At 54.6% G+C, this 25,339-nt stretch overlaps 1 protein-coding gene and 1 non-coding gene across 2 annotated transcripts; both read left to right on the top strand.

Annotated features, from left to right (window-relative positions):
- Nucleotides 1–330: 330 nt before the first annotated feature.
- Nucleotides 331–25,203, top strand: PRPF39 (pre-mRNA processing factor 39). The gene is made up of 14 exons (XM_044435989.1): nt 331–597; nt 4,162–4,526; nt 6,562–6,687; nt 7,353–7,471; nt 8,867–9,034; nt 10,581–10,749; nt 12,113–12,220; nt 19,542–19,706; nt 20,029–20,155; nt 21,369–21,637; nt 21,929–22,113; nt 22,621–22,695; nt 24,143–24,263; nt 24,503–25,203. The coding sequence occupies exons 2-14, from the start codon at nt 4,197–4,199 to the stop codon at nt 24,557–24,559; spliced, it is 2,019 nt and encodes a 672-aa protein (XP_044291924.1). The 5' UTR covers nt 331–597; nt 4,162–4,196; the 3' UTR covers nt 24,560–25,203.
- LOC123026982 lies at nt 21,690–21,773 on the top strand. The gene has a single exon (XR_006415431.1). It is a non-coding gene; the product is annotated as a small nucleolar RNA SNORD127 (small nucleolar RNA).
- Nucleotides 25,204–25,339: the final 136 nt, after the last annotated feature.

Below are 25,339 nucleotides of genomic sequence, written 5' to 3'. Positions count from 1 at the left end.
CTCGGCGCGGCCCTCGCGGCCGGGCCGGGCCGGGCCGGAGCGTGCGGGAGCTGCGGGGCCCGGAGGTCTCGGCCGGGCGAGGCGGGAAGGCGCTTCTTCGCAGGCCTGGGCCGCGGCCGGGCGTTTGAGGCCGGGCGTGGGACGAGGCCAGCGCTCCCGCTCACGGGCCGAGCGGCCGAGTCCGAGGGAAAGCGGCGCCCGCGAGTCCCCGTCGCGGGCGGGCTCCTTCCCGCGCTTGCGGGGCGCACGAAGCCCGGACGGGGCCGCGTCTGCCGGGGGGCCGCTCGCCTCTGTCCGGGAGGCCCTCGGTCCGGGCCGCGACTGGGAAAGCGGGGCTGGAGGGCAGTGCGAGGGATCAGGAGCAGCGGCTGCCGGCGGGGCCGTTGCGCTTAGAGGAGCGGCGAGGGAGACGAGGCGGAGGGGTTCAGAGTAATGCGTGGCGTGGCAGGAGGAGTGAGGAAGTGCCTGCCGCCCTCCCGGAACCCTCGAGGCTGCGGTCGTCCCACGAAGCCGGTGGGTGGGTTGGCGGTTTGGGCCACGTAAAGGGAAGGCCGCCGTCGCACAGCGTGCAGCTAAGCTGTGGGTTTGGCTGCCGTGGTAAGTGGTGAGGGCCGCCGATCGGGTGGCTTTAAAAGGGGGGTGGGCAGATTCGTGGAGGAGGAGGAGGGTGAGTGTGTCGGGGGCTCCTAGCCTTGCTGGCGAGTGCTGCCTCATTGACCAGTGATGGTGTTCCTGTGTGCACCAGTTGCTGAGGTGCCGGGGCAGGAGGCGGTCCGGCACCCATCCTGCTGGAGGGATCCTGCGGGCAGCTGGTTTGCCACCTGGTGGACAGGGTGCTGGTCTGATCCGGCATGGCTTTTCTTATGCTCTTAGTCATCTTTATTTGCTGTTTGTCCCCCACCTTTGCGCCAAAGCACCGTGCTCGGGTCTTGGCAGGTTGCACAGGCATCTCAGGTGCAAATGCATATACATATATGTTTAACATGCTGAGGGTGCTGCCTTTGCTGCAAGCAATAAGGCATTATAAAGGGTATTACAAGGACATATACTAATCAAATAATAAAACCAACAACAAACTCCACTAGCTAAAATACAGCTTTGAGTTAAGATGGGGCTCAGATCATCCAGACCCTGAGCCAAGGAAAAGTTCATTTCCAACCTAGACTAGGAGGATGTTGCAAGGCCCCCGAGTCACTGCAATAAAGTTTTCAGCCGTGTTCTCAACCACGTGATGAGGTTATACGGAGCGGCCTCTCAGCACCGAAAAGTGCCATCGGTTTCTTGGGTGTGTGTCACAGGGTTCGTTCCTTTGCCGTATGTGGTCTAGTCACAATCTGAGCAGTTGCCTATAACGGTGCGTACACGTGGGACTCCCGTGCAGTGCGGAGCATCATGCCAGCTGCTTGGGCAAGCCTTGAAATGCGCCCAAAGATGATAACGCTCTTTTGTGGAGCAGAAGGCCATCAGCAGGTGCCGGTCGTGATGGCTGGGAGTATCTCTGAGTGCCGTTTGGTGGGGAGCGTGAGTAGAAGCCGTGTGAGGCCTCTGATTGGCCACTGGTGGCACAGGTTGTTGGGCTAGATAAGGTGCTGGTCTGATCCAGCGTGCTCCCCCCCCCCCCCGTGCCCCATAGTGCTCCTGCCTTGCTCTGCTTCGATAGTGCAGATCTGGAACCTCTGACTGTCCACATTTTTTTGTGGCTGTTACCTCTTTTGGGTCTGTTGTACAAATGCTTTCAAGGCCGAACGGAGCACTTTGCTCTTTGATACCTCCTGAGCCCTTTGCGGGTGGTTGAAGCTGAGTGAAGCAAAGGTGCATGTATCCCCGGTCCACCGAATGCCGTAAAGATCTTTGTGTGTCGGGTGTGAAGTTCTGAAGAGGCCGTTCACCCAAATATACTTACGAAAGCTATACTGCTGACAAAGCCCACTCAAATGACCCATGCCACAGATGTGCTTTGGCCTCTGATTTAAGCAACAGGTTTTTAGATCTGTTCAGGACAAGATCTTGTGAAGTCTGACCATTTTCCCACCCTCCCCAAGGCCAGCCAGTTGTAACAAGTCGGCTCACCTTGCCAGATTGGTAGGATGGTTCAAGCTTGCTGGATTTTTCCGCACTTTCTCATCGATGCTGATCTAGAGTTGGGCAGAGAATGTTTCGCTTTTTTCTGAAAAGATTGTTTCCCATGCAGGGAACTAAGATAAGTTGATTGGCCTGGTTCTGGGCCTGCTCCAGTTGATCGTCATTTAGTTAGCACCTTGATTACAGGTTGTTAATTGGTACCAACTTGCTCAGAAGCTGTGTGGGAGGATGCCCACATCAAGGTCTAGCACTCAGTTCCCATACCTTGATTAAAGTGCGTAGACAATGTTTCCCTTTGGCCCTGCCAAGTTGGGGATCCCCATGGAAGTGATGCATGACCCTCAGGCATGGGACAGAATCGGAGGGGGTTTGCAGCTCCCCGATTGCAGGCTGAAGCAGGGCTGCCTTTCTCTTGGGGTTCAGTTTGCTAAGAAGGCTGCAGTGCCAGTGAAGGCTTGGAGTTTATTCTCTCTGAGGCAGGCTCAGCCCAAAACATTTTTTTTTATCAAACAGCTGTTGGAATTTGCTCGGCCAAGAACTCTGGGAGCATTCACATTGCCTTGCCGAGGGAGCCTGTAGGAGATCGGCTCTGGAAGCAGCTGTGCCCGTTGCTTAATTCTGGGTGATTGTTCCCTCTTCTTGGCTGACCATCGAAGAGCAGCGTGAGTGGTGATTCTGTGCTTCAGAAGATACATGGGTGCTGTCGGCATAGTGGTGAAGCTGACTGCTGAGGAGAGCTGTGCAGGCCTGGGTGTGCGGCTGCCTTCGGCAGGAAGATGAGCAATCTGAGCAGAAGGAAAGACCGCTTCTCTCCCAGTCAGAAGCATCCCTCTTCGAGGGCTGGGATTACCTGCATGGCTGACAAATGTGGTTTTGTGCTTTACTTTCCTGGCAACTTGCTCCAATAGGGTTCTTTGAAGGGTTTCGGCCCATTCAGTTTGATGTGTGCATAAGCTGGGTGACGGCTTCCTGAATTGCTGTGCTCAGCATTAATCAGCCCTGGCGAATGGCTGATGAGTTCCAGACTTGTTTTCTAGACTGCCACTCTTTCGTGATAGTGGTGAACGCAGAGGGAAGTGCCATGTGGCTGATGCAGTCAGAGCTGTTGATAGTGTACAAAGGAAGGAAGGAAGGGTAGGGTGGCCAGAGTGAAGGAGCTGGGGTGGGGGAGTGCCAGAGCAGGACGCGAGAGATCAGGGTTTTTGTTCCCATTTGGCCACAAACCTCACTGAGCAGCTTTGGGCCAGTTACTGACTCTCAAGGTAAGCCACCTCACAGGGTTGTTGTGAAGATAAAATGGAGATGAGCTGAGCTCTGGAAGCCACCTTGGATGGCTTGCAAGTAGAGGAAAGGTGAGATATAAATGTTGTGAAATAAATAAAATAAAACACGAAAGCTCTGATGATGCAGAGGATAGATCTTACACAAAGCTGTAAAGGTGTAGGTATGTTTTTGGGACATGAAGCAAATTCAAATAATTTACTTCTAGTACGTTGTTTATACCCTGATTCTGGCTGCTGTGGCATTTTCCATCTCCCTCACTCCTCTTAATTCTGATTGCTGTGATTTAAGATGTGAGCATTGAACTTTTAACATGTCAGACTTTTAACTGGTATGGCCTAGGTAAAATGACTTGGTACCATGCACGTATGTTCCCTGGCGAAGAATTAGTTCTGTCCGCCTTTGGATGCTTCTGGTGTGTGCTTGTTTGGACAAGCTTCTTTCTCTATTCCAAAGCTGCAGATGCACACCTTGAAAGAAACCGCTTGTGCCTCAGACACATTCTGTGGGATCAGGAGGCTGGGATTTGGTCCTCAGCTTTGGCCTTGCTACCAGCAAAAAGAAGCACAGCAAGTGTTTACACTACACACCCATTAATGAGAACAGCCTAGTTGAAAGATAGTCAGATGATTTGGGTCTGACGCTTTGGCCTGTCTCCCAGTTTCAGCGTCTCATACTTGGAGAGACTTGGGCAGATCCCTTTCATTTGGCCTTGGGGTGATGGAATTGAGTGGTTCCAGGTACCTTTATTTTGGGAATTCTGAGGATCAGTATGAACAACGTTTTCTGCTTCAACAGGCTACTTCCTAACAGGACGGCGAGTGTCAGTCGCTATGCAGAGTCCAGATCATAAGGACAGCAGCAGCAACTTGAAAAACGAGGACATGGGCAAGGACACAGAAGCCAAGAATGAGCAGCCGGCTGATTTCAGTACAGAGATCATGAGTGTCACGGAGATGGAGCAATCCCCCGCCAACTCTCCAGAGGCGAACACCCAGGAAGAAACTGCTCAGGACACGGAAATCCCAGACTCTGAAGTGCTCAAGACAGCCGATCCTGAGCCTTCCTTCCCTTCTGAATTTGACAAGTTCTGGAAGGTTGTTGAAACCAACCCTCAGGATTTCACAGGCTGGGTCTATCTCCTGCAGTATGTGGAGCAAGAAGTGAGTCATTTGAAACAGTAATTTGAAATAGAGGGCATATCAAGCATACAGTCAGAATAATGGTTCATTTTCTGCCTTTGAATGCAGGTTGAAATGGAAAGCTCTTGTAACATCTCTGGATGATAGACTTATCCCGAGAGGGAGAGGGAGAGAGATCCGAGCTTTGACGCCAGCACAGTAAAGGTCCCTTTGGGCGTTCTGGCTCCTGTAATTGGCCACAGGGAAGACACAGCTAGAAGGCCACCTGCAGCAGGTGGTCTGCCCCAGGTGCTGCCTCGCTTGTCGGGGTGCGGTGGGATGGTCCTGCCGTTCCGCCTTGTCCTGTTCGTTGAACCGTTTGCGGAAGCGTGACCTTACGGACGGGAGGGCCGGTGGCTGTGGGGGCGGCAGGTTCAGCAAGTGGTCTGTCAAGTGCAGGCCATTACCGTGAAGCTCAGTTGGGTCAGACATGGCCTCAGAATAGACAAGGCCCAGCGTGTTCAGTGCTTTGCACATTTGTTGCCTGGTTTGCAAAAGCACCTTTTGTGGTGCCGGCTAAATTACAAGAACCTGGAATGCTCTGTAAGCTTGTTCTTGGCTACCCAGATCCATCAGAAGGGCTACACAGATATGCCGAGTTGCTCCGACATGAATTTATTTTCATGCCTATTGGGTTCTTCTGGCTTTCTGTGTCACCCCATGTATGTGAATGCAAGATGGCAAACAAGCCTAAGTGGGACTTAGGTTTTAAAATAGCGTGGTTGTAGCATCCCCTGGAGCGTGTCCAGTTGCTGAAGCTTAAAGGGGATGATAGAAATGCAGCTTTGAGCCTAGATGAGAATAAGCTGAGGCAAATGTGCCTCCGTGGGACTCATCCAGTTAGCAGGGCCTTCAGAGGAATGGCAGAGGTGGGCCAAATTCAAAACTGTTCTTGGCCCTTAAATGGTTTGAGGTTATTCTGCTCCCAGACCTGTCGGTGTTTTTTATATTATTATTATCATCATCATCATCATTATTACATTTCTATGCTGCCCCTTGCCGAAGCCTCGGGGCGGCTTACAACACAATAAAATACATTGAAATACAATAGAACATAATAAATTACCATTAAATACAAAAATACAGCAAAAATTTTGCTGCTTGCTTAAACATCCTTTGTATTTATTGGTTTTTTTAAACACTAATTTTCAGAATGTGGGATGTAGAAGTTGTTAGGGAAGCCGGGCTCCTCGGGGCTTTCCTCCTTGGGCCAAGTGGCTGTGTCGCTCCGGCAGTCTGTTCACTCTTTTCAGTAGTGGAGCTTTGCCCTCTGCCCTTCCACTTGGCCAGTTGTAGAAGCCTTTTGTTCTACCATTCTTCTGTGTCAGAGGCCATAAGTGGATGCAATTGGCTTTATAACCTCTCCCACCTCAAGGAAGTTTATATTGATCCCTAGAGTCATGAAATGATGTCTTTTCATTTAAGTTTATATCCCGTAGAAATTTATATTTCTTTGTGTGGTGCTTAGAACAGCTTGAAGTAAAAGAACAAAAATTAGGCACTTAATGCAAAATACTGTTTTGGAAAAAAAGTTCCCTGTATGAATTTAAATGCACCCCTTGAATCCCCATTGAAGAATGTGGTTTTGCAGTGCGGGCCAAGGTTTTGAACTTTAGAGGAGGAGTGTCCCAGGACACTTGGGGGCCAGTAACTGAGAATGCCCATATCAGGCTTGGCACCTGGTTGACATAGTGTGAAGGTTTTGGGGGAATTCGAACCTATTCGAAAGTTAATTGGTGCGTGGGGTCTTCTCTTCCATTTGGCTTGTGCTTGGATCAGGAGTGGCCAGGCAAATGGTCCTTCTCCGGTCTTTCAGGGGAATTGTCATTATTTTGGGCCCTGGTCTCCAGGCAACTCAATTTCTGGCGGCGCATGTGAAACCCCTTCAGATGTGCTTTAAAATGCCTGCCCTGCGGGCCGATTTCAGGGTAGAGATGCCTGGGTGGTCTTTCTTCCACTGGCCATTTGCAGAGTGAAACATTACTGAAACCAGCCGTGTCCCCCCCCCCCCCCCCAGAACCACCTACCAGCGGCCAGGAAAGCCTTCGACAGCTTTTTCACGCATTACCCGTATTGCTACGGCTATTGGAAGAAGTACGCAGATCTCGAGAAGCGGCACGGCAACATGAAGCAGTCCGACGAGGTACGTGCACCGTGTGCGGCAGTGGCGGCGGCCGCTGCTGCTGCTGGACTCTGAGCCAGGCGAGGACCCACCCCGCCAAGATGTCTGGCCGCCCGCGCCCGCCGCTTTCTGGCCGCACCAGTGGTCTGTCTGCGTGCGCCACGCCTCGTGGCCTCCGGCGCGAGCGTCCTCCCCCCCGCTGGCACCTTGTGCACTGACCCCCCGCGGCACCTCGTCGGGCTCTGCAGCGCACACGTCCGCCTTGCACGGCGACCCACCCAGCAGGCCGGGCCCTTCTGCCGCGTGCGCTGTGCCCTCCTGGTCCTCGCACAGAAGTCAAGCGCTGCGGTTGGTTTTGCTGGTCACCATTGCTACGTCTTGTTGCATTTCTGGTCAGACGCTGTCACTGGTGCTCTGAGGGGCCCATGCCCTGTGTCTGTGCCCCAAAGCCTGCCCACAGCCCGGTCAGCTGCAGGGACCGCTGCGCTTTGAAGACCGAGACGCTGCACGTGGAGACCAGAGCATTGCCATGTTCTAGCCACCTCCACCCAAATGGTAACGGTAGATCATTTAAACAAAATTCCAGTACTTCAGCATTTCTTAAGGTTCACCGGATAACAGTGTTGCCGCTCTCTTGCAGCTTAATTGAGTGTTTGAAGAATAGCTTTTTGGCATTCTCTTCATAGGTGTATCGGCGAGGACTGCAGGCAATACCTCTCAGCGTCGATCTCTGGATCCATTACATAAACTTCCTCAAAGAGACACTGGATGCCAGTGACCCTGAGACTGTTGGGACCATTAGGGGGTAAGTTGGGTGAAGAAAGGAAAGCGGCATGCGCGGGCCGCGTGCTGGAATCCGTTTGGCCAGGGGCAGAATCCTTGCCGAGTGGCCGCCTACTGCCGCCTTCTCTGGTGCGTGCCGGGGGATCACGCCGTCCTGCGCAGACCTCCGGCCCTGGGAGGCCTGGGGATGGAATCCAGGCAGCCCGGGCACAGCGGGTGGACTTGAGTCTCATGCATCGTCACGTTCTGAGGACACGGGGGCCTGCCTTCATTGGATTTTACTCGTATGCTATTAAAATAAGGACAGCCAGGTCTTAACCTGTTGGCCTCCAGATGTTTTTGGCCTGCAGTTCCATCTTCCTGACCATTGGTCATGTGGGTTGGGCCTGATGGGTCTTGCAGGCCAGAACCTCTGGGTGCCCACAGACTGGGGAAGGCTGAACTAAAATTTTAAATTTCCCCACCCCCAGTGTCATAGAACAATTAAGCGCTAGCTCTCTGAATGCATTCCCTGTTATTTTAAAAAGAGGCAGCGTACGAGTGAAAGACACAACTTTGCGGTGTGTCTTACTTAGGGTGGATTTGATTTAAATCACAATTTAAATCACTAGTCAGTAAGACTAGATTTAAATCAAGGTTTTCTACATAAAGACTTGTTCCTGCTGGTATAATCTTAAGATTTACAACCAGGTGAAGGTTTCATTTTAGAATAACAATTAAGGTTAATCATTGTTTCAACAACATTTCTGCTATACTTTATTGGAAGAAGAAAAATAATAATTATTGTAGTAATAGTTTTAAATAGTTTTATTTAACTAAACAATAACATTATAGTGTATGTGTTCTTGTCTTTGCTTAACCATCCATGTTTATTAACTGATGTGGCTGAACAAAATTTCTTAAATTTTTTAAAAAAAACCTATCAGTCCCCATTCACACTTGAAAAATTTAAAAATACCATCCTTGGTATTTTTGCTGTGAAGAAGAGGCATGTGATCTCTGCAGACACAAATTCACAGTTTTGGGAACTGTAAAACCAAGCACCTGTGATGTTATCTTCTAGAATCTAGACAGAAAAAGTGCCCAATAATCTTACAGAAACCTCTGGAAGGGATGACACTATGAATGGATTAATGGAATTCATTTACCAGAAAATAAATACATTGCATGAATATATAGCCTCATGCTACATAATTAAAAATGAGACCTTATTTCATGATGAATATGTTACACTTAATGTATCTTAAAAGAAAACTAGATTTTCCTCAAAAATGTTTTATTTGAAAGATACAGTACTCTGATTTTTATCTTTTATTTTTTTAAAGCTTCTATTTAGTTCTTTCGTTTTGTGTGGGAGAACATCGTCCTGGGGAAATCTGCCCATTAACGCCTCCCTGTTTCCCCACCCTCCCCGCAGGACTTACGAACATGCTGTCTTAGCTGCAGGAACAGATTTCCGTTCAGACAAACTCTGGGAAATGTATATAAACTGGGAGAGCGAGGAAGGCAGCCTGAGAGCAGTGACGGCAGTCTTTGACCGCATCCTTGGGATCCCAACGCAGCTGTACAGCCATCACTTCCAAAGGTACCAGGGAGGGGGCAGGCGCCGTGCTGCCTCGGCTGGCCTGCTCCGTTTTGAAACTTGCTGCGTCGGCGAACCACATTCTCCCGGGCGGTTGTAGTCCAAAGAGGATGTGGGAGGCATTGCACCTGAGCATGTGTGCTGTTGAATGTGGGTGCTCGTTGGAAGCATTTTAGTGGCAAAGACTCACCAGGGAAAATAAATTGCAGGCTGCATTGCAGCAATTCTAGATTGCAGTAGTCCAGTTTTGCACAATAACTGAACTGCGGGAAATTTCTAGCATGCTATCCCAGGACAGCAAATCCTGAATACTCCTGAATTTCTCTCCTGGAAATCAGATTGCATAGTGTCCCTTGGTCGCTTTTTCCAGGACTGAACTGGTCTTGGTTCTGGAGGCATTTCTGTAAGAGCAGTGTTGTTTCGCCGGGTGGTGCATTCCCCAGCCAGCTAAAGTATTGACGGATCCCTCTTCAAATGAGTTCGTGCATTACTGGAAAAACACCGCAGCCTCTTCCACTCGCAGAGAAATATCTCTGCGACTGTAAGTGCGGCTCATCTGAGAGTGTGGCTTTGTGCGCCTGCAGAGAATCAGAGCTGTCCTTTGGGCACACCTGGGGGGACCAGGAGGGCTGGCCGGGAGTTGCGTCCACCTTCTTCCACCTGTCACAGGAACAGGCACTTCTGCTGGAATAGATCCCCTCGGGCCCACCAGATCTGCTCCTGAGATCTGATGGGCCTTCTGTAGCAGATTTAAGGGCGATTCCTGGTATCAAGGACGCCTGAGTGCATCTCACTTTATCTTCATTGATAACTTTTCTATACTACCCAGTAGTCAAAGCAGCCTGAGGGGTTTGTAGATATAAAAACATGAAAATACACACTTTAAATACAACATTAAATATAAATACAGTGGAGCTGCCTGCAAGGCAGAAACCAGAGTAATCCTTAAAAATGCAGGTGTTAACACACATTTAAGGTGTCTTTCTGAAGGCCAAACATTTATCATCATCCACTTTATATTTCATGCTCGTGTTTGTCCCTTATAATGTGATTTTGAAGAAGGGCTGCAAGAAGGAACTGAGGGGGCATCCATGTGAAACAGGCAGGTGCACTGGGAAAGCATGAGATCTCGCTCCCTTCAAAAAGAAGCAGACTGCTTTGGCTGTTTTGATGCCCAGTTGATGTGGGAAAGCTCAATGCTTTTCATAATTCTGAAAGATGGAACGGAAAGTCCTCTGCTTGCTTAGTTTATGAAGGATGTGAAAATGCTCGGATGTTTCCTGAGGCAGCTTCTATGAAAAGCACTCTTGTCCCGCTTCCTCTGAGAACCGTTCCTCAGTTGTGCATTGGCTTAGAAAGGCTAATATGTTACACCCCAGCTCGTGAGCCAGCGCACAGCGACCGGTTTTCTTCACAGCTTTTGTTCGGTGAACCTTTCGCTCCCTCCCTTCAGTCTAGTACTTGCGGCTCCTCCTGGACGTGTAAGGTTGCTGTAGCCCCTCACAGTAAGCGCGATGCGATGCGATGATGCGATGTGTGTGCCGTGCAGGTTCAAAGAGCACGTCCAGAATAATCTGCCCCGGGACATCCTGACTACGGAGCAGTTCGTGCAGCTGCGCAGAGAGCTGGCTGCTTCTGCCAATAGCCACAGTGGGGAGGACGCGCCCCCTGGAGACGACCTCCCGTCTGGCTCCGAAGAGATCTCGGACCCCGCTAAGGTAACTGGGCGGTGCTTCTGGAGACAGGCGACCTCAGTGGGGGCAGAGGCGGGTTAGGTCCAGGAGCTGACCTCTCCGGGCCGACTCACACTTTCCCACGTGACACGTTTAACCCATTGTCACAGGACTTTGAGCAGCTTTTGTTAAAATACGGAGCCTCCACTGTGGGCCTCCTTTCTGTAAATTCTGTAATGTGGCTGCATTTGGCATCAGTGCCCTAAAGCTTGTGCACGCCATGGTGTCACACGTGTTTCTGGCAGTCCCTCTCCTGCCCCATGCAGCGCTGAGCATCTTTGAGCAGTAGCCTGTCCCACCTCTGAGTTGACCTGCCCCGAGGGAAGAACTGGGCGGGGGGTGGCTTGCAGGGCCTCGCTGCTTCGTGGCTCTGCACATGCCTGTGGGGCAGGACAGGGCCTCTGCAGGGGGAGGCTGGTAGTGCAGCCAATGGAGTTACAGCCCCGGCTGCCCCTTGGCCGTGCAGCTGCCTGTAGCCCCTGGCCTGCCTCCCAGCTGCACTGGGGAAGGGGGCTGGTTTGCTGTTTGGGACTGCCAGTGGGGAGGAAGGAAGGCTGGCTGGCTGGCGCGAGCTGGTTTGCATCAAGGCACCCCGCTCATTCTTGTGAGCGGAATTGTGATCGTTTGATAGAAATGGGGTGTCTTTTGAGCCCCAGCTTCCGTTAGATAGTGAGGAGGCTGGTCACCCCTAATATTTGGGGTGGCAGACACGCAGCTGACTTGCGAACAGAGGGATGAGTACTGTGACGTGCATCGCCATTCCTGGTTGAGTCAGTTCACAGGCAGCGGTCAGTCAGGCACCGTGCTGTTAAATTCAAGTGGCAGCAGCTTTTTGGCGTTCTTGGCAAGAGGGCATAAGAACATCAGCAAAGCCTGGTGCTGACCCAGAGCAAGGTCCAGGTAGTGCAGCACCTTGCTCCCACGGCGACCTGCCCGTTCGGAACCCAGGCCTGAGCACTCCTGTGCCCTCCCAGTTAAGTTCCACAGCGTCTGACACGAGAGGCACCGAGCCTCTCGCAGGCCCTTCCCTGCCCCATGACCGTCTGTGGGTGCACATACAGATCTGGAGCTGGCCGTTGGTGCATGCCGTCCAGGTGCTCTTCCCTTGCCTGGCGTACCTGTTCTTCACCCCACTGTGGCCGGAAGGCAGCTAAATAAATGTTCTGAACATGAACGTGGGAATAGATAGCCAGCGAAGCTTGGACTCAAGTGTGTCACGGTGCACAGGCCACCGGGAGCGCTCCTTGGGCCCTCTCGCTGAACGCATGGGCTTCGGAAGGTCGCAGGGTCTGCTGGAATTCAGGCTGCCTGGATTTCGTTAAGATGCTTTCCTTTTGTGTGTCTTCAGCTGATCACTGAAATAGAAAACATGCGGCATCGGATCATTGAGATTCACCAAGAAATGTTCAATCATAACGAGCACGAAGTCAGCAAGAGGTGGACCTTTGAAGAAGGCGTAAGTTCATTTGCATATGCTGCTTGGACGAGTTAATAGAGGCTGGCCTTCAGCTTTATGTGGAAGGTCAAAGGATGCGTGAGTTTTTTGCGCATGGCGCGCACGGCCCCTGTAGGCCAGGCCAGGCCACGCCGACGGCTGCCTGCAGTTAGGCTGAAAGCCACTCTCCTTTCTCCTCCCTTCTGAAAGCGCACAGTTGGGGTGCGTGTGTCAGGAATTCGGTGGCAGTGCTCGCCGAGCTTGTCTCGCCCTTGGGCTTCGGAGTCGTAAAATGGCTCCGCGCTTGCCTGTGAACTATCTGGAGCACAGAGCTTTAGTGCAGGTGTAATGCCTACCACCACTTCTAAAGCCACCCTTGTGAAATAGTCGTGCTCTCACGACACTGACTTCTCGAGGAATCGAACGAGTTGCTCTAGCTTTGGGCTGCCTTTGGGGAGCACCTGTGTTCATACTAGAGATGCCTGTACCTACAGTAGGTGGACAGTGGGGCAGACCATCTGTGTTTTAAGTCTGGGGCAAGAGGCCCCGCTTTTTCCATTGCTCAGCACATGACCCCATATGAGAATAAAAAATAAAAGCCAGCTATCCGTTTTGGCTCCATAAAATACTTAACAATGCTTGGCTGTGGGCACTTTGCCAGCAGGCCAATCCTGCCATGCGTGAGTGTATCTTTTTTCGCTTTCTTCCCACCAAGTGTAAGGTGGGGATTTGTTGCCCAGTTGTGTTACTTACTTGCCAAGCTTCAGAGTTTAGTTGGCGCTGAAAATAACACAGAAAGTTGCTGAAAGCCGCCTCCATGTCCCCCTGCGTGAGCCCGTCAGTGTTGCAGTCTCTCGCCTTGCTCGCAGAGAGTCTTTGGCTGATTCTGCTGTCTCTGGGTGCAGACAGAAATCCCTTCTTTTGAAAGCATCCGCGTCATCACCTTTCCTGACGCTTGCTTGCCATTAGGAAGGCTATAAAAGAAGGGATCCCTTGCGTGGTGCACATTTAATATGACTGCCAGCCTGCCTGCCTTCGGTTTTCTGGTCGTTTTCTGCAGAGGAGCTGCTGTGCCACCTCTTGGGCGGTGGCCATATCCTCTGTGCTCACATCAGGGATCAAGGGAGCGTGGCACTCCCTTCTCATGCTCTCCCGCTCCGCTGCCCGGGGCACGGGGCGCTCCCCTCGCCGGTGAGAGATCTGTCTGCTTCCTTCTGTGACACATGTCTGACATTGTCAAGATTGCTGTCTTATCTCTCTCTGCTTTGGAAATCCCTGCTTTATTTGCTTTCTTGCCCTCAAGGATGTCTTTTCACTCTATATAGGTGGAGGGCGTGGTGTCGAATCGCTTTAATTGCACAGTTTAAACTGCCTTTGACATTGCCAAGCTGCAAGGGGAATCATGTGCTTTTAATGACAATTGCCCAGGCTTGGCTTTCATGATTCGAGGCGGCTGGGGAGGAGCTGGCGTGCGGCCTTCTCTGACGCATCTCTTTCCCACTGCTTGGAAGCAGCCTCACAAGGCAGCATCGGTTGCCTTCTCCCAACCGACTTTGGGAGGGCTGTTAGTCAGCAGAGTAATTCTTTCAAGAGAATTGTCCTTGAAAACGAATTGGTCAGCCAGTTAGCATAGTCCTTTTGCCCTCCCGCACTTTTTTCCTGGACCCCCACTCCCATCCCCTGAAAATTAAACATCACAACCATTGCCTCCCCTTATGGAGAAGGTCATGAAAGCCTCCGTTTAAACTCAGTCCCAAGAGAGCGGGACTTTCTCGTATTTCAGCAGACCCTAGCCACATGCTCTCCAGTATAAGAGACTAGTTTAGACGCGCTGCCTCCGGATGTCCAAGGTCTTTTCAAACGTTCGCCTTGCTTACGGATGGTTTCTTCTGCACAAGGGCAGGTGTGCGCCTCACCGTTCATAACGTTCTGGGTGGCGTGCTGTCCCACCCTGACTGGCAGTGCTGCAGAGTGTGAAGGGGAAGGGGAGGCCACCGCGGGGCCTGCTCCATGCAGGACTCCCATCCCAGAGTGTCCCTGACGGAGCATTGTCTGCTGCTGTTGTGCCTTCGCTGTGGGAGAGCCCAGCACTTCCCTGTGGTGTTGCTTCCAAGGTCACATGCTCTGACAGTCAGGACGTTTCCCCCTAGGAGCTAGCCGGAATCCGGCTTGCTGTGCCTTCAGCCTGCCCTCTGGGGTGATCGAGACAAGACAATTCCCCCATGAGGCCTCCTCCCTGTGGCAGCCTTTCAAGTCCTCGTGGAGCGCGATCATCTCTCCCCGCAGACGTCAGTGTTCTTCTTGAGGCTAAACATGCCCAGCGCTTTTACTCTCTCCTCACGGGGCTTTGTTTCCACTCCCTGGATCATCTGGATTGCCCTCCGCTGAACTTTGCCCACTTTGTCTGCATCTTCCTTGAAGTGCAGTGCCCAGAACCGCATGCAGTACTCAGGATGGGGCCTGACTAGAGCCGAATCATGCGCTCTGGACGTGATACTTGTCTTACTGCAGCCAGAGCAGGCACTGCCCAAAGGGGTCGGTGGTGGGAGTCTTCTGTCTCCCGGATGTTCGGGCAGAGGGAGACGCAAGGCGTGCCGAGCAGCAGACGGCGCTCGTAACTAGTCCGAGGGCATGCCCGGTGCCGCATAGCGTGTTGGGTCTCGTTGCCCCTCCGCTGCAGGACTGGGGCTGCAGCAGGACCACTCTGGTCCTCAGGTGCGGTTCCTGTCCCGAGTTCCCAAACTGCAAGCAGCCCTGCCGGGTAAAGGCCTAACCCCAGGAGACGGGGCGAGGTTGCCCTCCGGTCTGCTGCACGCCATGCCTGGCGCGTCTGCCCCTTTCAGCAGTGGCACAGTTTGGCAGGCCGTTTGCTAAGGGCCGAAGAACCAGAAGCACGCCCTTGACACAGACGGCTTTCCCCTGCTGCCTCTGGGCTCGAGGCAGAGCTAAAGCGCATGATGTGGCCAGAGCGTGTCTGCAGCCGCCGCCCAGCCACGGAGCGGGGCTGGAGTAGGGTGTGCGCCGGTCCTGCAAAGTTGCCTAACGCGGGTGGGTCCCAAACTGAAGGGAGGCTCTGAAGGGAGATAATTCTGTGCAAGGCGGGTGTGGTACCAAATCCCTTTGTGCTCCTTTCGGTTTCTGCCGCATCAGCACCGGTGAACTAACGCCGTCGCCCTGCATTTGCTGCTTGGCATGACATTCGCAGGTGCCTTAAAGCTAAACTTAAGTGCAGGAATTCTTGGGGAAGCAGACTGTGGCTGTCAGCGTATGGAAAGCTGCTGCAGCCATTTCCCTCTTCCAGTTCACCCTCCCTCGTTCTCCCCCGGTGCCGCCTCACAGCAGTTCTGCGACAGGAAGGTGAGACGGGGCGAAGCGGCAAGCCAGCTGCTGTGCTTTTGCCAGTACTGGCAATCGCGTCTGTGTGGAAGCAGAAGCATTCTTTCCTTCGCAGGGACTTTTAACTGGGGAGGGGTCTCGGTCATGTGAAGTCCAGCACTCCGTGTACTTGCCGGTGCCATGAAATTAAAAGCCTTTCTGCTGCTCTTCAAGCAAGTGCATTAAAAAGGCCAATAGGACTTATCCGAGTGGCCTCTGTTACGTGAACCAAGTTTCCAGAAGCAGTGTGTGCATCTGTTTGGTTGCTATAGCAGTGGGTTGTGGCCCCTGGAGACCTTCTACGCAATCCAGGAGCAACACCCGTACTGTTGGGAATTCAGTGCCCTTGGGTTACCTGCTTTAGACCAGTTGGGCACCTGTGATACTAGTTAATTTCTCTTTGACTCCCTTTCTCATGCCCAGTTCTTTCCAGAAGCAGGGACTGGTGTGAACAGGGCAGAACCATTTTTCTTTGAGAGACAGAAGGCAGGGGCCCAATGCAGCCGGAGTTCAGGGGCATTGCACTCAACTCCCGAATCGCCATTGGGGTGGAAAGCAGGGGTCTTGCTCGCCCCCCTGTTGCGGCATCGACAGCTTTGCTGTTTCACTTGATGTCAAATAGATAATGTTTTGCATCACATTTATAATGTGTGACCTCAGTCCTTGGATGTCTTTCTCCTCTGACTCTTAGCTACACGAATGCAGAATTCATGGTGCTTGACAGGGTGTTATAAATTCCATTTTAAAAATATGAAGTTCATTATTATTGTTTGTATTAAAATCTATTTCATTCCCAAATCATTTTAAAAAGAGAGGTAGTGTGACAGTTCTTTTAAAATTGTAACAATCAGGTGAAAGCTTTTTTTAATCAGCTGGCATTCAGTTTGCTTTCCCTGCTGGAACAGGCCTGGTGAGCAGAGCAGAGCAGGGCTGCTGCTCTTGAGCGGAGCTGTGCGGGTGCACGAGCTGCTCCTCCCGGTGCTGCTGCTCTCTCAGCCTCGAGTTTCTGCGGTCTCCGTTTTCCTGGGCTCCGCCGAAGCCAGAGTAGAAGAGGAGAGATGAGGCCTTCATGGGCCCACCTGGAGGACTGAGCAGAGTTGCCAGCTTTCTGAGCCAGGGCATGTGTTGTTCCAGTGTGGCCACTCGGAGCCCGCTGCTTACAGCTCCGACTGGGCCGTGTGTCCCTGGAGAAGAGCCCTGCTGCGTGCTGCTGCCCCTCCTTGCGCCTGGCACCGCGGGACATGCGCGCTCTGGGAGGCTGCGGGGCTCCGTGCTTGGTTATTGCCTCTCAGAGATGAGCGGGGATGCTTGGCCAGATAACGGCAGGATTCCTGGCAGGATCCGGCCTGGGTGTTCTGGGGCCCATGGACGTGGGGTGGGGTGCCCCGCCCTCAAAGCAGCAGCAAGGCGTCTGTTTCGCTGAACATTCGCTGCTGAGGCGGAGCGTGCAGCAGCCGTGCCCCGAGTCTGAGTGCAGGACAGAGCTGGGATCTGAGCCCCAGATCCCGAACCTCCGATTCAGAGCCAGCTTTCCCCGCCAGTGGAGTGCTTCTTTCCCAGAAGACGAGAGCACGCATGCATGGGAAGAGGGGGGCAGGAAGCCCACAGACTGCTGCCCGCCCGTGCTCTTCCGGCCCTGTGGCCTCCCTCAGCGCTCCGTGGCGCCTGCTTTTCTCCTGATGCCAGCGGGGGCTCGGGCACAGCGGCTGGGTGGCCTCGCCCCCCTCCCTGGCGACCCGAAGCCAGCTGCGGCGTGGAGTAGGCAGGCGTGGCCGCGAGCAGGACCAGCGAGCAGGGGAGAGGCGCTCGGGGGGAGCGCCTGGCCAGGGCTTTTGGCGGGTGGTCCAGTAAGCGGAGAGCTGGTGGCCTGGGGAGCCGGACCCTCGGGCCGTTCTCGGGGAGGGAGTGGGCGGCCCATCGGGCAAGTCCTTTGGATGGCCAGCTGGTCAAAGAACTGGGAGCAGAAGGTGCGCCTGCACCGTAGGTAAGTGCGGACGGTCCCCGTTTTTTTCTGGGGGTGAAAATCAAAGTGGATTTTAATGAGCCCCAGAAGTTCTCTCGGAATGTCTTGAATGGGCCACGGAATGGTGAGCGAGGGCCTGCGCAGTTACATGAGACGCACGTTGGGGCAAAAGGGGGAAGCTCTGCCGATGCTTGGACGCCGTCTCAAAGCCCAAGTGCAGACTAGGTCCTGTTCGGAGACGGGCTCAAGGTAGAACAGCCCATCTTGGGAGGCCATGCAGGAACAAGTGGCGCGGCCGTGCTGCCCGAGGGCTGCGCTCAGGGCAGCTGGGGGAGGCGTGGGGGGGGGCAGCGGGCCAGCTTCGCAGGTGGAGGTGGGGGGGGGGGGCAGGCATGTGGAGCTGTGCGAGTTGCTGGAGATGCCGTGGGTGAGCGGGTGGGCGCAGCAGGTCTGGAGGCATGGGTGCGGAGCCGGTCCCGGGTCGCCTGGCCCAGCTGTGGCTGCTGGGAATCCGTGGCCCGGGGCGGGGCACCCGCCTTCCTTGCAGCGCTTGCACAGTGGGGCTGGGATGTGCGAGGTCTCGTCCCCACGGAGCCCAGCCCGTGCCCCTACACCTGGCCCGCCTCTCAGGGTTGTCGGGAGGATGGAACGGGGAGAGCCATGCAGACCGTGGGCCCGCACCGGCTCCTGCCTCCGAGCCAGTGGCCCCCGTGGCCCCTCCTAGGGCCAGCAGCCGGCCGTTCCCTGAGCTGCAGAAGCTGCGGGTGGGGCCCTGGCGGGACGCCCCGCATGAGTGGTGCTGGCTCCGGGGCCTCCCCGTGCTGCGCGTTGTGCGGAAGGTGTACGCAGGGGGTTCTCCTCAGTTCCGAATTCGAGATTGCCCAGAGGAATGGCTTGCAAGAGGGCGCCCTTCGCGTAGCGCAGACTTCCAGGGGGCTTGCGGCGTCCTGCTCTTCATCGAAAGTACCTGCTCCTTTCGCCTCTTCCCTGTCACATGCCAGAGTAAGGCAGCCCAAAGCTGCGCATTTTCTAGCAATGCAATTCAAATCCTGGCTTCCCTTTTCTTTGGTTGTCAGCCATGTTCCTTCACAGCTTCGCTGGAGCCTTCAACTGATTATCCCTTTGCGATTTTGACCCCAAGTAATGCTTGGTGCTCTTACGCATAAACAGAACATGCCAGACACAAAATCAAAAGTGAGGCAGAACCTCACTGCAAACTGGCATTGCTGCCTTCGCCTTGAGAGGTGGACCGGGGAGCCCCTTTACGCTGATCTGTGGAACACCGAAATGAGTGCTCTGCGCACAGCAAAACGGGCCAGATGCGCACGCGGCCTTGCGAGGCTGTGGCGATGGCCACTGCCTGGAAAGGGCCTTCCATCCCGATAGAGAAAAGGCAGTGGAGTTCGCGGGTGGGACTGCCGCCTCCTGAATGCCGGATGCTACTCTGCTGATGACCGGGGGCCTCGTTCCCGGATGGCCCACTTGGCCAGATTCCAGACCTTGGTGCGCTGCTTGGCCCGATCCAGCCTTAGTGTGCTCACCCCGCGTGCCGGACAGGTAGAGTCCCCACTTCATTTAAAGCAGGTCACGCCTCAGAGGAACGTGTTCGTTCTGTGCCACCCGGCTGTGATTGTCCTACCCGGGACCAAGTCCACCTGGTCGGTTGCTCAGCACGGGACAGATTGCCTGGATGGCGAAGGGGGTCCTGCTTGCTTCCCCCTGTGGGACTGGGGAAAGGGCCAGCCTGTGCCCAGGTGCTGCATGCACGGGCCCTGCTCCCTGGGGCCGGTCCGTAGGTGCCGTGGAGGAAGGGGCCCCCCGTGCATTGCTAGGGCAGCGAGGGACCGCGTGTCTGTCTGCCGGCTTTCAAATGGGCCTTGCTGGACAAGACAGCAGAGGGATCCAGGTTGCTCATGTTCCTCGAGGGCCAGGTGGCAGAGGGATTTTCCGGGATGTTGGCGTGAAGCCGGACAATAACATTCCCCCGATCTGCATCCATTTCAGATAAAGCGGCCTTACTTTCACGTTAAGCCCCTGGAGAAAACGCAGCTGAAGAACTGGAAGGAGTACTTGGACTTTGAGATCGAGAACGGGACGCACGAGCGAGTGGTGGTCCTCTTCGAGCGCTGTGTGATCTCCTGTGCCCTCTATGAGGAGTTCTGGATCAAGGTACGGGGCGCTCCTCCCACGCACGGCTCTCGCCCTTTGCAAACATTGATGATCAGTGACTAACCGTCTGTACTCTTGTTTGAATGTTGTTCATGTATAACTATATCTGTTGCATTAGGAGATGGTCTGCTTGCAACCAGATTTGACAGCTGCATATGCCAACTTCGTTGCCTCTCTTCGTCCCTCCTTACAGAAACTAGTCTAATGATTCAATAAAGGTGCTGAGTGGGTTTAAACACAAGAATTTTATAGTTCTCTCAAGTATTTAGCCGCCCCGAGTCAGCTGGGAATCATCCAGCGCCTGCTCTGTCTTCAAATGCAGTATGCCAAGTACATGGAGAGCCACAGCATCGAGGGGGTGAGGCACGTCTACAGCCGCGCCTGCACGATCCACCTCTCCAAGAAGCCGATGGTGCACCTGCTCTGGGCCGCCTTCGAGGAGCAGCAAGGTGCGGCGGGGGGCCCGTGCGGCGGGGACGGGGCGGGGGGCCCGGGAGGCGGGGGCCCGGGAGGCGGGGGCCCGTGGCGCAGGCGGCCCGGGCTGTGGTTCCCGCTCGGCCGTGGGGCCGGCGGGGAGGCCGGGGGCCGGTCGGGCTCAGCGCAGCCTCCCCCCTGGGGCTGCGGGGGGGGGGGGGGGGGGGGGGAGGTTGAGAGCAGCAGCAGCAGCAGCAGCAGGAGGATGTAAGCCGCTGGGCGTTCTTCAGAGGGAAAGGGCGGGATATACATCTAATAAACAATAGACAAAACGGCCGGCTTGAGAAGTGTGCCAGCCGGCGTGTGTTCTGCCCCTGCTCTTGGGCCCTGCCGCCTGTGGTTGCGTTCTCGGGGCTGGGGACGAGGCTCGGCAGAGCCCACGAGGCACCCGGGGCACATTTTGGCGCGTGGGAGCGCTGGCTTGGGGCAGCCTTGGCAGGCGGTGGGCACGGCTGGCAGAAAAGCGTTTCCCGGAGGGTGCGAGGACGTTCTTGCAACGGACAGCCTAACTCCGTGCGGTGGTCCTGGTCACACCACCCTCCTGGCCTTCCCCCGAGATTTTAGGGTCTTGCGCAGAAGCCTTTCCACAAGGCTCTGTTGCAGACCCACACTGCAGCCTGCACCAGCCTGGTTGATTCCCTGGATGCTCTTGACAGTGCGGTTGCAGGAAGAATTCATCACGTGTAGAATGTGAATTCTTCAGGGATTTTGGAGGGCAGGACCTGGTAGCAAGATGTAGGCCAGGGTGCACTGCTGTATTGCCTGTCTGAAACTTGGAACGCAGATCCCAGAGCAGTGTGAAATCTGCGAGCTGGCCACCAACTCCCTGGACTGTGCTGCTCTTCCTCCAGCCATGCTGTGGCCGGGCTAAGAGGCCACCCTCCACCTCCGCGCGGGTGTGCTGGCACGCTCGCAGCGAGCCAGAACCTCTTCCTCCTGCCCTCTTGGGATGGGGGAGTGTGGTCTGTGCAGAGCTCTGCCCTTCCTTCCGTGGACAGTCGGGAGGGGCAGCTGGGCGTCTTGGCAGAGGCTGCCAGCTGGTGGGAGGAGAACTGCCCGTGTGCCCATGGCGCACTCGACGGGTGTTGTGCGGGACGGACCCTCGAGGGCCCTGCCCGGCTTCGTTCCGTAGGGTGCGCCTGCTCGCGACTCCCCTCCCCCCCCAGCATGTGCTCTGTCCTGTTTTAGGGAATATCAATGAAGCGAGAAGAATTCTGAAGACATTTGAGGAGAATGTTTCTGGGCTGGCCATGATCCGCCTACGGAGAGTCAGCTTGGAACGAAGGCACGGAAACATGGAAGAGGCCGAGCACTTGCTCCAGGAAGCTGTGAGGAATGCGAAATCGAGCTACGAGGCCTCCTTCTTTGCCGTCAAGCTTGCTCGGCACCTTTTCAAGATCCAGAAGAGCCTCCTGAAAGCCAGGAAGGTCCTCATGGAGGCCATTGAAAGAGACAGGGTGGGTACCTCCTGGGGGCGGCTCCTCCGCAGGGGGGCGGGGGCCTCATAGCCGGCAACCGTGATGACCGCTCTTGACTCTGCAGTGAACATCGCTGTGACATGGAGACACCAGTCCCTCTAAACTGACGTTGCCAAGCGCCACCAAGCCGCGGGCTTCCCTTTGAGGAAGTGGCTGCCACAGGCGTGGGCAGAGCCGGGCTCTGAAGGTGTGGGGTGCTGGGCGCTGTGGGACCTGGCGCAGGTGGCCCGGGCCAGCCGTCCAGTGAGCGGCCGTGTGCGTTTTCTGTAGGACAACCCCAAGCTGTACCTCAACCTGCTGGAAATCGAGTACAGCGGAGACCTGAAGCAGAACGAGGAGCACATCACGGAGTGCTTTGACAAAGCCATCCGAGGAACGCTGCCCATCAAAATGAGGATCATCTTCTCTCAGCGGAAGGTGGAGTTTCTGGAAGACTTTGGCCTGGATGTGAACAAGTAAGGCTTCACGTGGGGCTGTGTCAGCACCGGGGCGAGCGCTCGCTCTCCAGCCGGGGCCGGCCCAAACATCTGTTCGTGGCAGCGGGTTGCGGCAGGCACGATAGAAAGGTGCCTGCAGAAATCCTGGTCCGGGCTTTTTCGCTTTGCTTCCACTCCCGAGTGCAGGTTCCAGCCAACCGGAAGCAGGCGGCTCCGCTTTCGTGCGTGTGGCGGGTTTCTGGAGCTCGCCTCTGGGTCTGATGGAGGTGAAATCCAGTTAAACGTTTTTGCCTGTTGAGCACATTTCTTAGCAGGAGTGCCGGCCGAGAGAAGAGAGCGGAAGGACGTTCCATTGTGTGGGCACACGCTGCTCAACTCTGCCCTGTTACTCTTTCCAGCTTTCTATTTAAAAATCTGGAGGCGCTAAATTGGAAGTAAAGCAGCCTGCCTGTAAAAATGCATTATTTAGGCTTGCCCAGAGTGGGACGAGGGAAGGGCTAACCTGCTGTCGTTTCCTTTTGCCAGGCTTTTGGATGCCTATGAAGAACACCAGGCCCTTCTGAAGGAGCAAGAGTGCTTGAAGAGGAAGGCAGAAAACGGGTATGGCTGCTTTCATGCAGCGGGGAGGGGAGGGCTGGGGCGCTTCCCCAAGTACCTGGGCCAGGACTGGCATCGCCCAGGCAGCCTGGCCCCCCGAGGAACTTCCAGAAAAAAGCCCCATGCTCATGAGAGGATGGGGTGGCCCTCTGCTGTGTGGTGCTGTTTGACTGTGAGGAGGGGAGAGTCTGACGCAGTACGGCCACAGAGATTCTGCGTTTTAGTAAAAATTGAGCCAAAGTGAGTGGGGAGACTCTTACGTGTCCCCATGAGTGTGGGGGGGTCTCTTTTGTGCCCCTCACCTGTAGGCTGTTGAAAAATTTTTAACAGGCAGAAACACCCTGGTGCTCCACTTCCGATCCCCCCACTTGTGCAGTGTAACTGCTTGGGGGCTTCCTGCCCCATTCACATAGGGAGCAGCACTTCAGTCTGTGAACTGAAATGCACAGAATGTCCAGGGCAAATGTTTGGGGGCTTTTGGACTCCTGGGGCTGTAGCAGCTCAAGGGGATTCCCCAGCCTTTCAGCTGCCACAGCTTCGGGGCCCTCTTGGAATTAAGGGCTTGGTACCCTTTTATGGGTGGTTTGGTTGACAAAAGAGCAGCAGCAGCTGGTTTTACATTTGAAAGCCTCTAAATTGACAGGAGTGAACAAATTTTGCACCCTTAGCTGGCAGATGATGTTTATTTGGATGTAAGCTTGCAGTTGAGCCACCTGTTCAACCAGCTTACAATGAATCAGAAAGAATGTTGGAAGCGGTTAAAACACAAAAAGTATTAGCTCCATAAAAACCCCATGGAGCGAGCTGTAAAAATCAGGGTAAGCCACAGGAAGGAATACAAGCCTGACTCCAGGCTGTGCTAGAAAGCATGTGGCTCCCGGCAGACCTGGAGCAAGCTCCCCTGGGCAAGGATGCCACGAACAGAGTGGCAAGGCCAAGAACGTCATCTCTCAGGCCACCACCTCCGGTTTCCAAGGGGAAGGGGCTTTGCAGGTGGCCGTTGGCTGGGGCCACCCCACGTAGGGAAGAGGGAACCGCCTTTGCTGCGCCTGCCGGGCCCTCCTGGGCTCCGTCTCGGTTATTCTAGACAGGTGCAAGACGCTCCGGTCGCTCTTGCTCAGCCCACGTGCAGGAGGCGTTTCCCATCTCCAGGACCGGGCTGCCCTCCGAGGTTTCCCTCTGGGGAAGGCGCTGGGTCCTGAAGATGCAGAAGCCCTCCGTATCCTGCACTTCTCAAGCGAGTGCTCGTGGTCGATGGTCCAGTAGCGGCACCAGATGGCGCCTGGTCCTCGGCTCCGTCGACCCCGTTCATGGAGGTGCTCCCCAGAGCAGGACGGCCCGGCCCGTGTGCCGCTGGCTGTGCCCACGCCAGCCGGGCATCCCTTCCCAGTGAGGGCAGGGCTTGTGCCAGGAGTGCCGGGCTCTGCAGCACGGTGCGTTTCATTTGCAGCTGCGAAGAGCCGGATGAGAAGCGGGCCCACCCCGACGAGGCAGCCCTCGCGGTGGGGCAGATGGCGGACGGGGACATGCAGGCGAACCAGGCCGCCTACAATTACAACGCCTGGTACCAGGTAAGCCCCGTTGCCCAGCACACCCTGGGGGAACCCGCACGGCGAGGGCGAGGGCAGTGCAGAAGGGAAGCGGGGCGGGGGTGGGCGGCCGTGACGGTTGCCGCGAGGGTCACTCTCGAGGTGGGAGGGCTCCCAGGTGGGAGATCTCGGCTCTCAGGAGACGCTTCCGTGGCGAGGCGATCTAGCGTCGTCCTGCTGATTCTGCGGCTTGCTAACGTGCGCCACTCTTTCCCTCCTAGTACAACTACCCAAACGCATGGAATTACGGGCAATACTATCAGTCATCTTCAACCTGAGCAGAGGAGCCCGGCCTGAGAGAGAAGTGGGGTGTGGAAGTGTTTTGTTAGGGGTTTTTTAAAAATTGGGGATGTGAACAAACTGTCATGTGATCCTTTGTCTTTCCCGCATGTACAATGAACTGATATTCACAGGATCTTTGTGACAAATTCATGTGTTGGTATGTTGCTGTACACCAGTCTAGCAGGAATTTGATTGTCCTGCTACTAAAATTATAAAAAATACATGGGGATATTTTTAGTTCACATTTCATCAGGAGCGTCAGTTTCCAAGCCCATACTGGTTTTTAGACTTGCCAAACTGAAGATCTGCCTAGGCTGGCAAGAGCATGCCCACCCACTCCTGGGAAGTGCCCCCCCTTCCCATTCTGCAGGAAGGCCCAGGGACCCCTTGGGAGGCCCTTCAGCGCAGCCCCTCGCCCTGGTCCGTGTGGTCTCCTCTGTCTACATGTGCTGTGTCTAAGCTTTAAAAAAGTGGGGATGTATCACGTAGGGGCATCCCTCTGGATTTAAGAAAAATGGCTGAAATGAAGTGTCTTGCTAAACCATGATGTGTTTGGGGTGGATTTTGTATTGAAATTTTCATGTATGAGTTTAGAATTTGTTTTAAGTCTTTTTGTAATAAAACCAAGTTGTGCAAGCTTTGCCAGAGCAAAGTTTCTGTTTTCCCGATCGGTAGGAGGGGATCCTTAAGCCTGTTTTCAGATGGCTGCACATTACCGCCTGCCTCTAGTTTTGATTTTGGAGTGCTACCACCGAGCGTGTTACTCTCGAGTCAAA

Source organism: Varanus komodoensis, unplaced genomic scaffold (genome assembly GCF_004798865.1).
Source record: "Varanus komodoensis strain SLA01 unplaced genomic scaffold, ASM479886v1 scaffold3, whole genome shotgun sequence".
NCBI lineage: Eukaryota > Metazoa > Chordata > Lepidosauria > Squamata > Varanidae > Varanus > Varanus komodoensis.
This window is presented reverse-complemented; position numbering and strand designations above follow the sequence as displayed.